Source organism: Squalius cephalus, assembly GCF_949319135.1.
Source record: "Squalius cephalus genome assembly, chromosome: 12".
NCBI lineage: Eukaryota > Metazoa > Chordata > Actinopteri > Cypriniformes > Leuciscidae > Squalius > Squalius cephalus.
Window position 1 is genome coordinate 5,225,418 of NC_137133.1, and position 16,173 is coordinate 5,241,590.

Consider the following 16,173-nt stretch of genomic DNA (forward strand, 5'->3'; position numbering starts at 1 on the left):
CAATGTTAACAATTTATTGTAATTTAAAGGTATTAAAAATGCAACAGTGTGTTCATTTATATTTTCTTTGCAAAGTACAAATGCAAATGGAGCGCATTTATTTGTGCAAACACAGGATATGTGAGTAATGTACTGTGAGCGCGCGTGTAAAACCACATATAATACAGTGTATTTGTTCATTTTATTGCGCTAAACCTTAAGGGTTATTTCCATTCCACTGAGCTAATTTTCCATTGTTTTTCTAAGCGCTTGATAGGCGTGTTTGACCCCTGAGTTCGCGTCTCGCTCTGCTGTGTTTTGTTTATGTTTATGTAAAAGCTGCTTCGCCAAGCACACTCTTGCAGTGTTGCCATGTCCACTATCTTTGGGCTTGTTATTTTTTCCATATTAAGAGGTGAAATGAAAACTTAATTCAGCTGGAGTGTATACATGGCCTTTGTGCCAGTGTCACAGTTCTTTGCATGGAGAAAAGTCCGCTTTTGATGCGGTCAAAATGCTTGTGCAACAGGGGTGGCCAAGCTTCAATCAGGGGTGGCACTGGCCACCACGTAAATACGCCCCTGTACTCACACAGTGTGACACAAAACATAAAAGTTTGACCAGCTTGACATTATGGGCCCTATCTTGCACCCAGCGCAATTGACTTTGTACACACCGACGCATGTATCATTCCTATTTTGCACCCGCGCACAGCGGACTTTTCCCAAGTTAGGAAATGAACTTGCGCTCCCGGGGGGCGGTTCAGCGCAAAGAGGAGGCGTGTTCCGGCGCAAACGTTCCCTGGTGCTATTTTGCAGGTTTAAAAAACAATTCCGTCACTGACCAGGAAAAACCTAGTCTAAAGTCAGTGGCGCGTTGCGCATGTTATTCAGATGCTATTGTAAGGGCGCATGCTTGGCCATAATCAATGTAGCGTGTGCACAGGCATAAATAGGCATAAATCTAGCTTACACATTTGCCCAAATTATTATACGCCTGTTTAACCGAAGCTAATTTGGGTGGGTTTCTCCATCCCCATACAATGTCACTTCTCTGTGTTTTACGGCCCTGACGAGAACGTCGGTCTCCTCGGCTGTGAATCGCTCCTGGTGTGCGCCTGGCAAATCCGCCGTTATAATAGCAATCCGCCATGGAACAAGCGCGCCTGCTCTTAAAGGCAATGTGAGATGTCGCTCTGATTGGTTTATTTCACGTTACGCCCAAACCACACCTATGAATAATGAAGATACTTCAGACCAACCCATTTTAGATTCGCGTCGGGCGCAAGAGTCATTTATCCCGCCGGTATAATAGCAACAGCGCCCAAGACCCGCCCACAAAGTTACTCGCGTTTCGCGCTTGATACTTGCGTTTCAGATCGTTAAAATAGGGCCCTAAATGTGTCAGATGCCATGTTTAACGAATGTTAAGTAATTTGTAATCTTTGCATGCTACAATGTTTTTTTAATACAAATATGAATTAGAAAAGCATTGGGAAAGTTACATTATATTGCATTGTTATACTTAATTATTACAGATTTATGTGTATATGTGTATATGACAGGTACCTGTGTGAGCCCAGTTGTTAGCAGTCTTGTCTGGGGGGCTGTAGATGAACTTGCGAAGGCTGGTCACAGCATGAGACCCAACCAAGGTGTAGCGTCCAAATGCCCTACAGTCCACCACCCGAATATTGAGGGGTGGATGGAGTAACTCATTTTCTGGCAGATCCTGCAGCACAAGATTACTTGAGTTAACTTTTCAAATCAGAAAAAAAGTGAGAGACAAAAAAAAAAAAGATTTTTTTTTTTACAAATATAAATCAAATCACCACTTCAAACCACTTGACTAATGTGCTGAAGTTCGGATTCTTCTTGTAATTCTGAATGAGGGCTGACTGAACTCCTTTCCCTGCACACTCAATGTCCACACGAGGCCTGTCCACCTGGGCCAGGTTGATTCTTTTAAGGTCCCTCAGACCCCAAAAGAGGACCTGGAGAGAAACGAAGGCCGTGGCTCAACATAACTGAAGCAAAAACAAGTTAATCTGCAAATGTAGTTAATACAATTGTTAACAGTCTTTTATTGTGGCTTTCTATGGCTATTTTCACCTCTATGCGATATCTGCTGAGAACTGGTCGTATGCCCAATGGAACCGGCAGAATGGGCCCGCGGTCAGAATCAGTTGGGCCATCAATTGGAGGAAGTGCTGCCCGCCCTGCTGGACCAATCTGTGGATAAACAGATATTACAGAATGAAAATATATAACTCATTAACTGATGAAATAATAAAGTAATTACTGACTGATAGTAATACTGATTAAATCCTCTTTTTCCAAACCTCTACCATGCCTTGTAAAACAGTAAAAAGGAAAAGCACAGCAATAGCGAAGAGGATGAAGTCACTTAGACAAGAAAGGAAAACAAAGACAAGAATTAAAGAGGGGAAAATGTAATTTTGTTTATTGCACCTTGATCTGAGGCACAGCAAAGTCATGGACCGCAATAAGAGCCCTTCTGATCTCCTCATCATCATAAGGAATCTGTCAAGTATTCCATGGAAGTGTAAAGCAGAAAGATAGGACAGAGGATTGTGGAAAAATGTGATGGGAAATGACATCAAGAATCAAAGATAAGAGAGAGGAAAAGAAACAGAGTGGTCTGCTATTTAAGCAACATTTACTGTATGAACAGATAGGCCAAGCATTGACAGAGTCCATTCAGGATTGGAGTACGAACATGTTGATCACAACCACTGTATACCGGCCGTACCTGCAGTAGTTCAAAAGCAGCCAACAGATCTCCTGCAGTGCAGTTTCCTCTGTAGATCTGATAGTACTCCAGCTGGGGGGGGAACCGTGGGGGCCCGTAGTGTTCATCAACCATCTTAGTTAGTGGCTTTGCAAATGTTCGCCCAATGAACTCTGCTTTCCCCTGGATCCCACACAAAAACATGACAGTTACACTACCGCCTCTGAACACCAGGGGGCAGTGTGGCCACATTCCTTGTAAAATCACTTTCACGTTATGGCTACTATATTGCTGGGGCTTTAAAATCGATCTTTGGTTGTCAGTTATACATATTTTTGTTAAATGCAGAACATAAAGGTTTGCATTCACAGAAGTCAAATTCTGCTTTTGTTTGGTTTCTTCATCTGTGCTCAATCACTCGAAAGGAAAATGTATATTATATCTGACCTTGGCATTCAGCTGTCAATGAAAGAAACCACAGCAATGATTACTACAAACTACTGTAGAGACTACAACTACAAAGAAACATCCAATTGTAAACCCTCTGAATGGTCACAACCAAGGGAATGCAAGAGGTAGTTTATTGCCACAGGAAATTGTGTTTTTATCACCAAGTAAGGGAAATGGCGAAAATCTTGTTTTTGGGACAGATTCCCAAGCAATCTCACTTCTTGCATGCCTTGTTGAATTCAGCTATCTATGCAAACACAGATTGACAGCAGTGTTGAAATGTGTTCACACTCTACTTAGCCAAAACATCGTCCAACAAAAGGGCAGGACCAGAAGATTTTAAACAGGAAGAAACATCAAGTCAGGACAATAGGGCACATTTTCACACACTCTTATTGTGACGCATACATGGGGGGGATTTGCCCACTGAACTAGCAAACAATGAAATTTAATTTGGGATATTTAGCTTTTATTTGTGGCTATATAAGACTTATATAAACTTACCACAGTGTCTTGGTCATACAGTTCAATGACTATGATTGGAGGGTCGTCGCGGAGTTCACCAGCCTCACCGTAGAGTTCAACATTATCAAATACGAGCAACTGATCCCATGTAGGACAGAGAGTCTCACTGAGGACCTGGAATTTACATTACACACATTCATGGATGATTCATCAATTGGGAGAACCTTTATATCTAAAGAAAAAATCTAAAATAAAAGGATATAATATCTTTAGACTTGTTAATGTGTCTATGCAATTGCTTTTTCCTCATTTAAAGAGTAATTTGATTATTTAGTTTGACATTTGTCAAGTCAAGTCATCTTCATTTCTATAGCGCTTTTAACAATGTAGATTGTTTCAACGCAGCTTTACAGAGATAAAGAAAGACTACACTATTTGTGTACAAAGTATAAAAATAAATAAATAAATAGTAACAAACAATTGCATTCCCAAATAATTCAGTCACTATTACGGCAAGCATTTTAGAAAACAATATTATAAATAAATGTGTTAATATATAATAATATATAATACATTTCTATAAATAAAATATTTATATAATATTTATATATTATTTGATGTATATATTTAATTGAACATTTAAAAAATATAGTATATACAATGTATATACAACTTTTTAAGTAGTTAAAGTGCCTCTAACTGAAGAGTCACCCACAGTATTTGTGCAGAGAACAGCAAAAAATCTGACAAAACCTGTTCCATCTCATAACCAAAGACTTCAACACACACTCACCTCTGTCACCTGGCTGTGGGTGGAGAAGAAGACCCTTGCAAACGGGTCAGACAGGCCGCTATTGTCAGCAGCAAACAGACTGCGAGCCTGATACATGTGTGCCCTCAGCTGAAACACCTGCTTCACTACAGAAGAGGATACAGAGGGGCGGTTATCACATACCGCACATGTTTTAACATAAATGCAAAGAAACTAACATGTACAAACCATCAGGGCATATATAATCTTACTGTTATAAACTAGGCTGATGGGAGGGACAGCTTGTATGCCTATTTCTTTCGCTGCTTTGTTTTCTTCAAAGCCGCTGGGCAGGCCGCTCAGGAAGTCTTTCCTCTGTTTGTTCAACCCCAGCCACAAATATATCTCTAGTTTAGCCTGAACCGTCCAGCCAGCGTGCCCAAAGCCTTTCTTTCCAGGCAGCTGTAATGAACACACACAGCCATGCAGAACTTTTACATCAATAATATCCAACCTGATTTAACTACTTCTAATTAACATGTTTATTTGTAGGAAGAAATATGAAAATGGGATATAAAGTGAGAGTTACCCTGAGAAAAACAGCTTTAACTTTCCCGCAGTCTTTGCCCATCTCTTCGTCAACAATCGAGAAGAGGATGTCTTTGGAGGGTATGCGGGCGTACGCTATGCGTTTGTTGTTGCTAATCATCCATATGAACACGTCAGGGATGCTGTGCTGGGGCTTAGAGGGAAATAAACAGAAACGGTGAGTCTGAGATGCTGATGGTGTATGGAGAATTAAGGTAATGTGATTCCTTTTACCTCATCTGCCAGGAAACGAAGCTTATGAAGGAAATTCAACACTAGCTTGAGTTTTTCTCGAACTGTGTTTCTCTTCACTTGTGAGCGAATAGTCTTAGCCTGCTGACCCATGCTCTCCTGGGAACAATACAACCATGTAAATTACATTCAACATCCCATCAGCAGTTTTTAAAGGGGTCATATAATGGTACATGCCCATGCAAGTTGATTATACTGAAATGTGTGTTGGCAGTGCCTATACACAACCATCATAAAATGATAAAAATCCATCCAGTGGGTTTTTTTTTATCTTCTTATATGTTTTCCCCTGTCTCAAATCAAGCCGTTTGATTTTGTGACGTCACAAAATCGACGCCCCTCCCACGATTGTTGATTGACAGCAGCGTTTCAACACAGACCCGCCCTCGCTCGTGAGCAAGCTGTCAATCATAGTCCGTGCGGACCCGGCGCGGTCATTGTTGATACGCTGGATCACTGTCTATGAGCAGAATGGCGTCTAAGCGATTGTGGTGTTCTGTTCTTGGGTGTAATAACGAACACAGCAGTCATGCTGATGTTCCTAAATCCGAACCGCTGAAGACGCAGTGGCTGAGTTTTGTTTTCGAAGGGAATATTCCCCACGATCAACGTCAATGCTTTCATGTTTGCGCGAATCATTTCACACCAGACTGCTTTATAAAGGAGGGTCAGTATAAAGCTGGTTTTGTTAAGAAGCTGCTCCTGAAAAAAGGATCGGTACCAACTATTCGTGTTCCTGCTGCACCTCCAGAAGAAGTCAAGTCAAGTCAAGTCAACTTTATTTATATAGCGCTTTTCACAATATAGATTGTATCAAAGCAGCTTCACAGTATTAAATAAAATAGTACATCAGTGTTTGTTTCTAGTGTAAAAACGTCCACGTTTGGTAATGCTGATCAATAGTATTGTTGATTGATTGATTAAATTAAGTGTCCCCAACTGAGCAAGCCAAAGGCAACAGTGGCAAGGAACCGAAAAACTCCATCAGGTGACCTAATGGAGAAAAAAAAACCTTGGGAGAACCCAGGCTCAGTCGGGGGCCAGTTCTCCTCTGGCGTTTATGAACTAGAGACCGGATTTAACTGTAAGATTAAAAATATTATATAAATGCCTGGCTGAAGAGATGCCTCTTTAATTTAGTTTTAAACTGGGAGAGCGAGTCTGAGCAACGAACAGTATCCGGAAGACTATTCCAGAGTTTTGGAGCTAAATGTGAAAATGATCTCCCTCCTTTGGTGGATCTGGATATCCTAGGTATGACCAAAAGCCTCGAATTTAGTGATCTTAAAGAGCGCGATGAATTATAGGGCGATAGAAGATCCGTTAAATATCTTTAGAAGAAGTGAGTGTAACATTTTATTAACCTTTATATTAATATTTATATTAATCTTTGCAAATCGCTTGCTGCACGCTTCACGATGAATGCGGCTAAGGTTTTCACTCAGGGTACATTACGGCATGTTTTCTATGTACATGTACGACGTTTTCTTACAATACTAATGAGAATTTTTAATTAAAGTATATTACAAACTTTTAATTTAGACCCTAAAGAATCATATCACCTTGTACAAAAATGGCATTATATGACCCCTTTAATGTCGAAGCTGAGACCAAATAGGGTGAGTAGCCGTACCATCTCTCTCATACAGGACTTCAGCCTCTCCCTGTCCAGCTTGGTTCTTCCGGATAGATTCTGATCTTTGTTTGCCAGTGTAACAAAACGGCTTAAATTGTGGAGAATAGGGGAGAAAAAAAATTCAAAAGAGTGCTGATTATGCTGTATGGACTTTAACTTTGATTGTTTAGATTCACTTCTACGTTCTCTCACCTGCAACTTGCGCTAAGTTCTTCTAATACACCCCTAAGTCTGCGTTCTGGATACGCCTTCTCTGTTTTTATGATTTCTTGAACATCATTCAGACCTTCCTCCTGTTTACAAAGAAAGAAATGCACATCTTTAAACAGTATAACAATGCCCGATTTTACTAAAATAACCCTGTTAACGGCTTAGGAGAAGGAGATTGACAGGATAACAGTCACATAGCAATTTTAGGAGGAGCCTGACCAGTTTATCTGCAATCTTGTCCATTATATTGGAGTTGTAGAGCCGTCTCCTCTGGTCCTGCCACCAGCTCCTGATGTAAATGCAGGGTTTCTTTTCAAAGTAAGGCAAGTGGAAGTAATTTCTGTAAATCGAGCGAAATGGACAGTTCAGTTCCAAGACACACAGCAAAACAACAGCTATAAAAAAGTGTCATTTTGACAAACGGCATATAATTAAAGTAGCCTGTGATCGTGATTTTCAATCAGAGAACACTTTAGTAATACTAGTAACAGTGTGAAGGTTTTGCTCGAAACCATCATTTCCAGATGATTTGAAGACTCAATATTTCCTTGACATTTTATCTTTTTCTTTTCCCTAAACTCTGACCTGTCAGTGATAACCGGTTTCATAGGAGGGGTGGACGGCACAGACAATAAATCCCCATCATCCTCTGCCTCTTCATCGCTTGAGTTGTGGATGAGCTCAGACTCCTCTTCCTCACTTTCTCCTCCACCCTCTTTCTTCTTCTTTGCTGATGCAGGCTTGCTCACGCCATCTATCTGGTTACCATAGTTACCTAAGTGAAAAATTGTGTACATGTGGAGCTGTAAATGTTTTATTTTTGATGTGTTGAATTTACTGAAGCATTGCCTGACTAAGTATATTGAAAAGTGAAAGTTTTGAAGGGTGTTTGAATTTAGCTAACCGATAGTGACTTCAAAGCTGATGGGTTTATCTCCAATTTTTCTGTCTATCATTGTGGCTTCCAAGAATGACCCGAAAAGGAAAAACTCCTCCATCTTCCCGGTGGCACTCTGAAACAAAAAAATGTAAGATCCTCAAAGGTCAGGATGCAGACATTGATTTTATAAAAACAAAAAAAGACTGAGGAATGAACATACTATAAAAACAACAACAACAAAAAACATTGTTTTCTGTGACCTTTCATTTCACTGCATTGGGCCCTCACATCTTTTCTCTCAGACATGTATAATATTTTCCCAATAGTGATCGCAAGCGTGTGAGCTGAGTCTGAAATCATAATTAACATGAGATGTTGGCAGCTCAGTGCCGCATTGTAACCCAGCAGGGGTTTCCTCTCAACTAAGTCTATCTTTGATCAAATAAACCTTTCACTAGCCTCTTATCACCCTCTTATACTCTGCTGTTCCTAGCAGAAGATAAGAAATGAATCCACGCCCTTTCTTTTCCTTCTGTAGTTACTGCAACTGAATGCTCATACCAAATCTATTCTAAAAGTGAGGGAATCACTTTTATTATAACTACGGCAGTTTAGTAGTTAGTAGTAGAAACCAGATTGGTACTTAAGATAACTAAAAAAGAATGGTACATTTGGAAATTCTATCATAATTCCATCAAGACATCATTCCAGACCTGTATGACTGAAGTTCCAAAATGACGACAAAGCACCATTAAAGTGACACAAAAATGGTCCATTTTACTTGAGCACTATATTTTAAGTCTTATAAAGCCAAACAAAAGCTTTGTGTGAGAAACAGACTGAAAGTTATAAATGGAAACTATCGCAGATCTTTAAAAATGAAGTAGTAATGCTCAATTTGTAAATGAATTGTTTTTTTGAGTAAAATCTTTTCAAACAATGTTTATCCACTTGTTTTGCTCATTAAATGATTTGCTCATTAAATGGACTTATCTGGTTCCGTAACATCACACTGGATGCGAAGATTGTCAGGTGAATCTAGACTTTAATTTCAGGGCCCTATTTTAACGATCTGAAACGCAAGTATCAAACGCGAAACGAAAGTAACTTTGTGGGCGGGTCTTGGGCGCTGTTGCTATTATACCGGCGGGATAAATGACTCTTGCACCCGACGCAAATCTAAAATGGGTTGGTCTGAAGTAGCTTCATTATTCATAGGTGTGGTTTGGGCGTAACGTGAAATAAACCAATCAGAGCGACATCTCACATTCCCTTCAAGAGCAGGCGCGCTTGTTCCATGGCAGATTGCTATTATAACGGCGGATTTGCAGGCGCACTCCAGGAGCGGTTCACAGCCGAGGAGACCGACGTTCTCGTCAGGGCCGTAAAACACAGAGAAGTGACATTGTATGAGGATGGAGAAACCCACTCAAATTAGCTTCGGTTAAACAGGCGTATAATAATTTGGGTAAATGTGTAAGCTAGATTTATGCCTATTTTTTCACATCTTCATGGACACAACAATGATTTCCCTCGTGTGTTAATATTTTTCCTTGTAATAATGTATGGTTTTCTAAAAATGAGAACTGCTGCTTCTGTGTGTAGATGAGATAAGCAAAGTGCATGCTACATTGATTATGGCCAAGCATGCGCCCTTAAAATAGTATATGAATAACATATGCAACGCGCCACTGACTTTAGACTAGGTTTTTCCTGGTCAGTGGAGGAATTGTTTTCTAAACCTGCAAAATAGCATCAGGGAACGTTAGCGCTGAAACACGCCTCCTCTTTTCGCTGAACCGCCTCCGGGAGCACAAGTTAATTTCCTAATTTACCGACGTGCGTCTGTGGAGGGAAAAGTCCGCTGTGCGCGGGTGCAAAATAGGAATGATACATGCGTAGGTGTACAAAGTCAATTGCGCTGGGTGCAAGATAGGGCCCTCAGTGTGTTCTACTGTTGTCAGTTGTCATGATACCAGAATTTCCAAATTCAACACGATACCTTGAAAAATATAGATATCCGATACCATTTTTGAAATCATGGGGAAAACTGCCATATATACCTCCATACAGATAATTAGTTATCTCATAATTTTTTTAATATTTTGGGTAATCTGGTTGCAATAGCTTACGCACAGAACAAGGAGGCTTTATTTGAATCGATGAACTAAATTTACAAAAAGAGACACAAGTAAACACTAAAAGTCAGTAATAAAATAAGAACAAAAAACAAATTGCAAACAATAGCACAAATAAATACAATAGAGTGAAGTAAACATGGCTTTAAAGGGTTAGTACACCCAAAAATTTCAGAAGGTCAGAACGTAGGCTCACTATTGGCCCACGCTGGTCATGTCATGTGTGTGATGCTGGCCAATAGAATAGCTGAATAAATTTGTTATTTTTGTGTGTTTTTTTGCGCACAAAAAGTATTCTAATCGCTAGATAAACTTATGGTTGAGCCACTGTAGTCACTTGGACTATTTTAAACATTGTCTTTACTAACTTTCTGGGCTGGCAAGTTTCAATAACATAGCAGCCTATGGAGGAGTGAGCCAGCTCTCAGATTTCATCAAAAACATCTTAATTTGTGTTCAGAAGATGAACGAAAGTCTTACGGGGTTGGAACAACATGAGAGTGAGTAATTACTGACAGAATTTTCATTTTTGGGTGAACTAACCCTTTAAGTTATTTAGGTGGGTCTAACAGTAGTATTCAGGTAAGAAATACTACAGAAATGACTGTAATCAAATGTAAAGACTATCCAGTGTTATTAAATACAGATTAATGCTCACAATTAAAGTTACAAAAGTTATTCAGTCAAGAGCAGCGAGTGATTTTCTTTGTTAATTATTTCTTGCTCTTTGAATAACATGACAGACAGCAGAAGGTTTATTAGCCTCCCACATCTGGGGGTTTGTGCACAGATGTCAGTCAACATAACCATCAAGTGCCAAACAAATACAGTATGTACATTTATAAATCAAGTAAGAAAAACTACAGCACTGACACTCGACTGTGACTGGCTGAATGTATGTTCACTCAAATGTGCGAGGGACAGAATCAGCTTGGGTGGGCTGTGTCCCTATTGTCCCTCGCGGCTGCTACGCCCCTGTCTACAGCTTGGATCAATGCACAGGCTTTTAAAGCACCAGGTTAGTCATGCCATGAAGGGCAATTGGGACTATCAGCATCCTATGTTTGCCTCTTCATCAAGCGTGATAACAAATCTTAGCCTTCAGTAAATCCTCCATGCATCTGACAATCAATAACTGCTCCCAGAGGCCACACAAAATCACAGACAGCTGGACTCCCACATCTGCAATGACTTTTTGTCTGAGGACACAAAGCTTGGCCTTTTAATTTCCCAGTGGGCAGTTGATATTTCAATAATCTGGACTGAGCTGTAATCAATTTGTCTTCAGATATGATACAAGAGGTTCTTGTCTGGGACAAGATGGAATTTGAGTTTTTTAAACACTGTACAATATGTAGGCCGCAGAATAACCTATGTGTAATGCCATGGTGGGACAGGTAAGTGTGGAGATTTCAGTCCTGATCTCAAGAGAAATGTCACAGTGCCTTGACCAAATCTATAAAAAAGGAAATAAGGAATCTCACCTCTGAGATGTTGGACACTGGCTCCATTTGTACCTCAGTAGAGCTCATTATCTCAGCGGAAGAGGTGTCCAGGATCTCCACTGCGACACTAATGAGGAGGCGTGCCCTGAAGGAAACACCCTCCCCCAGCCCCTCGTTCAGGTCCTGGTGCTCATCCATCAGGGTGTAGTTACGGGTAGAACCATACATATTCACCCAAGCTGGGCCCATAGTGGGCAAGAACCCTGGGGAGAGATGGAAGAGGAGTCAATTCTCATGTTTTTTGTTTTGTTTTTAGAGATCTGTTTATTTACAACCACTGTTTATGGATGTACACACATTTAACTGTTAGTGTTTCATTGGGACAGATAACCGTTACCTTTGTCTCCATCATTTGCAATCTTGCGTAGATCGATGAAATGGGTTCCTATGGCAACATCATTCACCTTATCTGAATCACGGATCTGAACTTTCAAACGCCTACACAAAGGTGGGAACATCTCAGTGAAGACTATTTGCTCATTCCAGATGGGCTCGTAGCTGCTCTTCTGAACTGACGTTTTACCCTGCATGTGTAAGGTGTCATAAGAAATGTGTATAATTAAAAAAATAACGGTTGCAAAAAGGTGAGGAAATGGATCTATTTGTAGAAGTTTAAATATTTATTACCAAAAACTCAGAACTAGAAACAGAACAACCGTTAATATCGTGACGTGAACAGACAACGAACTTAAAGAAAGGCAGAGCTTAAATAACCAGACAAACTAATCAACTAAATGAATGACTGGTGTAACTGATAATCAATCAATGAAAAACCATGGAAAGAAAACTTGGACACATGATAAACCCACCCCACTATTAGGAGAATCCCTTACAATAGTATTTTTTTCTCAATGTCTAATATATAAAATTGGATGGATAAAAATATTGATCTCTTAGTGAGAGTCTTCAGGACTTTCTCACCTTCTGCCCTGCAAACTGCACCAGGACATAAGGGTCCACAAGGTCCCTGTTCTCCCCGATAAAAGCTTTCTTCACGTTGGCCATGATGCTGGTGTTCATTTTAGGTAGTCCCTCAGCTCTATAAATCTTAACATAAAACCGAGCCCACTGTCTCTCTGATGGAACACCCTCCGGCAAGAGAAGGTTCCTGTAATATAGATCATAACACACATGAGAACAGACCAACATGACACTCAAATAAATAAATGAACGAATTAATAAATAAATGTATAAATAAAGATGGTGTGGGGTGCAGTTTAAACTTTTGTTCATGAACATTTGGGAATCTAAAGTACTCTCGAATTTATAAATGAATACATGTATGAATGTTTATGTATGAATATATCTGTTTCTGACCCCTCTATGTCATCCTCATCTGTTTCATTGGCCTTGTGGGGAGTCTTGATATTGTCTCCTTTTCCTACGACTGCAATGTCACACTTAACGTAACCTTTGCCGCCAGCTGTGATGTCATCAGGGTCGGACAGCATTGCCCATTTGTGATGGAACTGATGCTCTGTAATGTACAAGTACCAATTAATAGTCTTTTTCCTATCTAATTAGGACATCTCTTACTTATTTCCAAGGTTACTGACCCGCCTGTGAGTAAACAGTTCCCACATCTAGTTTGAAGGTGCCTACCAGGGTGCCACTTCGTAGAAGGTTTTTAGAATGTATTACCTTCAATTTAGAACAGAAATACAACTCAATTTACATCTGTTTTTTCCAATGGTTTTCATGGAGATTTTTTTTTATAATATGTACAATCATCTGCTGGAAGATGTGAAAGATTATGAAAAGAGGATTGATCTACTCACTGATATCTTCAGGATCTTGTCAAACATGACATCTGGAGGCACGTGGAAGTCAAAGACAAAGTACTGTTGAAAGATAGAGAAATAATGTCTGGATATGAAGTTTATAAAGCTAGGTTGTTTATCATACTGTATAAACAATGTGGGTGGATTTACGTGTTATTTAAGTATTGATACTGAAAAAGATCATGAAAAAACTACAAGATAGTCTCTTTAGAGGTTCTAATCCGTTATACACTGGACCTGTCAGTAAATAGACCACTAAAGTGTCTGAAATGACAGAAATCCTTTGCTCAGATTTTTCAGCAATGTGAATATAACCTCATTGTAGTAGGGGCAGTTTGTGGACTCCTTCATTGATGTATACTTCTTTTCCTCTCCGATTTCCACACAAACCACAGGGTCCATGTTCAAACCAATCAACTGACGGGCCTCGATTACTGTAACACTGATCTGAAAGACATTTTAATTGGAATATTATCAAAATAAAATTGATATATAAATAACATCTAGGGGGGAAAAAAACAGAATATAAACCACTCAGTTGGTGTGTGTCAGACGCTGATTAAGAACGATGAGGCTGTGTTTACGTGGGAGTGCAATGTGTTATGCCAAGGTCTAATTAGTCAAGTTTGCTTTAGGGAATCAAATGACAAATGAGCTACAGTTTTCTATTGAATCACAGAATCATACAGTAAATATCTGAGGCTGCATATGGACAAATAAAGTCAAACTTAGTCAATGGAAGGAAAATCCTAATACTTTTGTAATTTTAGTTTCAGTTTTTTACAGTAAGTGACCAGGGCCATCTAATTCAAGTTTGCACAGTTAAAATGAACTACCAAATTGCGTTCTCTCTCATTTCTGCTACATTTGTGCTGTCTTTATTATACACTCCAAAGCGACGAGTCGCATTTAAACAAACTTCTCTCCACGGAAACTTGCTTCCAGAAGAATTCAGACAATAACAACACTTATTGCTCCAGTGATTTATTCTGCAAAGTGCAAACGAGTCCCAAAAGTTAATGTGGGAGAAAAAAGGAAAAGCAAAGAGTTCCCAACTTCAAGCATAATATGAACAGCTTGAGATAAGGAAATAAAATAAAAAAGACCTAAAAACACTTACACAGCACACATATATGGATTACACAGTGCCAGAACTGAAACGAATTTGTAATTCAACAGCTCAACACAACAGCCATGCAGAGGACAATTAGTAAGCAAACATTAAAGGCTTCTCTGAAAAACTGAAGCTCAAGGCCGATGTTGTTTATTTGGGACGGCTCTGTATATTCATGGCTTTCAGCAGAATGCACTACTCAAGGTTAAATGCCACTGGTTTAACATGTCTGGTTGGCAATTCAAGGCCGTGCAGTTACTGGGAATGTGGGAATGTTTTTTAGCCTGCCTCTCTTCATACCTGATAATCCACAGGACGCCCTGAACTGGGCTCCATCTTAATGTCAGGTTTTGATCTGAAAAACAAGAAGTGAAGATCAACTACATTTGAACTAGGCCTGTCAATTGATTAGTCATTTTAATCAAATTAATTACATGTTAGTTGAACCAGGTCTCCAATGTGACTATTCAAATTGATCTCTATTAATCACATTATTATTATTATTTTATTAAAAAATACAAATAACAAATAAAAATAAAATTTTTAAAATTAAAAAAACAATTTTTATTTTTACAAACTGTCTTGAGACTGTATTATTTTCAATCACACAAAAGAACATTAAAGTGACAGGCCTAATTTAAACTCTACAAACTGTTCTTTCTTTACAGAAGAACAGGGAAAAAAAAGCTTTCAAAAAAAGAAATACTGAGGTTTTTCTTCACTGTGACCTTTTCAAAGGATGCAAACAGATATACTTGTGTACTGCTTTAAAAATACACCATGTGCACATTAGATATGTGACCTTTTGTTGGAGACATTAGTGGTCACTGCAGTAACAGAGGCCAGTGATATGGTATCAGGGTCAAGGCCACCGCCCAGACGCATAGCCTTTCGATCCAGATCTTCTGCATCCAAAATGGCCGGGTCATCTGTGCACAAGAGTACAGCTGAGTTAATACTGCAAGATCTTTCCTATTGATGTCAAATGTAAAATCATTTTGCTTTGAGAACTAGAGTGACACAAAATATAGACACAAATGTGAGCACTAAAATGCAGACACAAATACTCAATCAGAAACTGTAAAAACCATTTCAGTTTGGTTCTGGTTTTCCTCTCTCAACTAATAAATACATTTGCAACTCTAATGATCAGCGATATTTACCTCCTTTTTTGTGGTCATCTTTGGAGCTACGTGTCTTGCCCAGTTTCATGGCTGAAAACACTCCTTTTCCTGTCCTACAACATAAAACAAACATTTAGAAGGGCATGAATGGGGGAAAAAGGTCACAATATGTGCACTGTGATTAGTTTTAAAATCACCACTACACTGTAAAATCGAATTAGTTGGGCTTACTTAAAAAAAGCATGCAAACCGATTGCATTAAAAAAACAAGTAAAGTGAAATAGGAATAGTATGTGGTACTGACAAATGCTTAGTTAGAATAGTTCACTTACACAAGAGTTCTAGTAACTAAAAAAGAACTGTAGAGAGTACTTGATAATTTACTTTAAATAAAATATAATTGTTACCATTGTTGTGTTTTGCAGGCTGAATGTTGAAGTCTGTGTGACTCAAGTATGATCAATTGCAAATATAGAGGGATTATATCAACACAATTAAAAGTTTCACAAGGTGTGTAGGACATAAGTGTTAGCAACAAAATTATAAAAG

The 16,173-nt window shown here is 39.1% G+C and overlaps 1 protein-coding gene across 15 annotated transcripts in view; it reads right to left on the minus strand.

The window, feature by feature from the left end:
• otofa (otoferlin a) overlaps positions 1-16,173 on the minus strand; it is a 75,597-nt gene that overhangs the window by 12,479 nt on the left and 46,945 nt on the right. For 9 of the 15 annotated variants that reach the window (XM_079888899.1, XM_079888911.1, XM_079888908.1 and 6 more), the window contains exons 6-30: positions 15,664-15,737; positions 15,303-15,429; positions 14,801-14,855; positions 13,702-13,833; positions 13,384-13,446; positions 13,162-13,246; positions 12,923-13,082; positions 12,527-12,713; positions 11,943-12,129; positions 11,585-11,808; positions 7,987-8,095; positions 7,668-7,857; positions 7,302-7,422; positions 7,065-7,165; positions 6,870-6,960; positions 5,219-5,335; positions 4,986-5,138; positions 4,669-4,858; positions 4,439-4,563; positions 3,685-3,819; positions 2,752-2,913; positions 2,451-2,522; positions 2,091-2,210; positions 1,811-1,972; positions 1,548-1,710 (exon numbers count right to left, since the gene is read on the minus strand). In XM_079888899.1, the coding sequence (XP_079745025.1) occupies positions 1,548-1,710; positions 1,811-1,972; positions 2,091-2,210; positions 2,451-2,522; positions 2,752-2,913; positions 3,685-3,819; positions 4,439-4,563; positions 4,669-4,858; positions 4,986-5,138; positions 5,219-5,335; positions 6,870-6,960; positions 7,065-7,165; positions 7,302-7,422; positions 7,668-7,857; positions 7,987-8,095; positions 11,585-11,808; positions 11,943-12,129; positions 12,527-12,713; positions 12,923-13,082; positions 13,162-13,246; positions 13,384-13,446; positions 13,702-13,833; positions 14,801-14,855; positions 15,303-15,429; positions 15,664-15,737 (3,305 nt within the window). The remainder of the gene's footprint in view (positions 1-1,547; positions 1,711-1,810; positions 1,973-2,090; positions 2,211-2,450; positions 2,523-2,751; positions 2,914-3,684; positions 3,820-4,438; positions 4,564-4,668; positions 4,859-4,985; positions 5,139-5,218; positions 5,336-6,869; positions 6,961-7,064; positions 7,166-7,301; positions 7,423-7,667; positions 7,858-7,986; positions 8,096-11,584; positions 11,809-11,942; positions 12,130-12,526; positions 12,714-12,922; positions 13,083-13,161; positions 13,247-13,383; positions 13,447-13,701; positions 13,834-14,800; positions 14,856-15,302; positions 15,430-15,663; positions 15,738-16,173) is intronic. The other 6 variants (XM_079888902.1, XM_079888904.1, XM_079888900.1 and 3 more) reach the window with 1 other exon arrangement.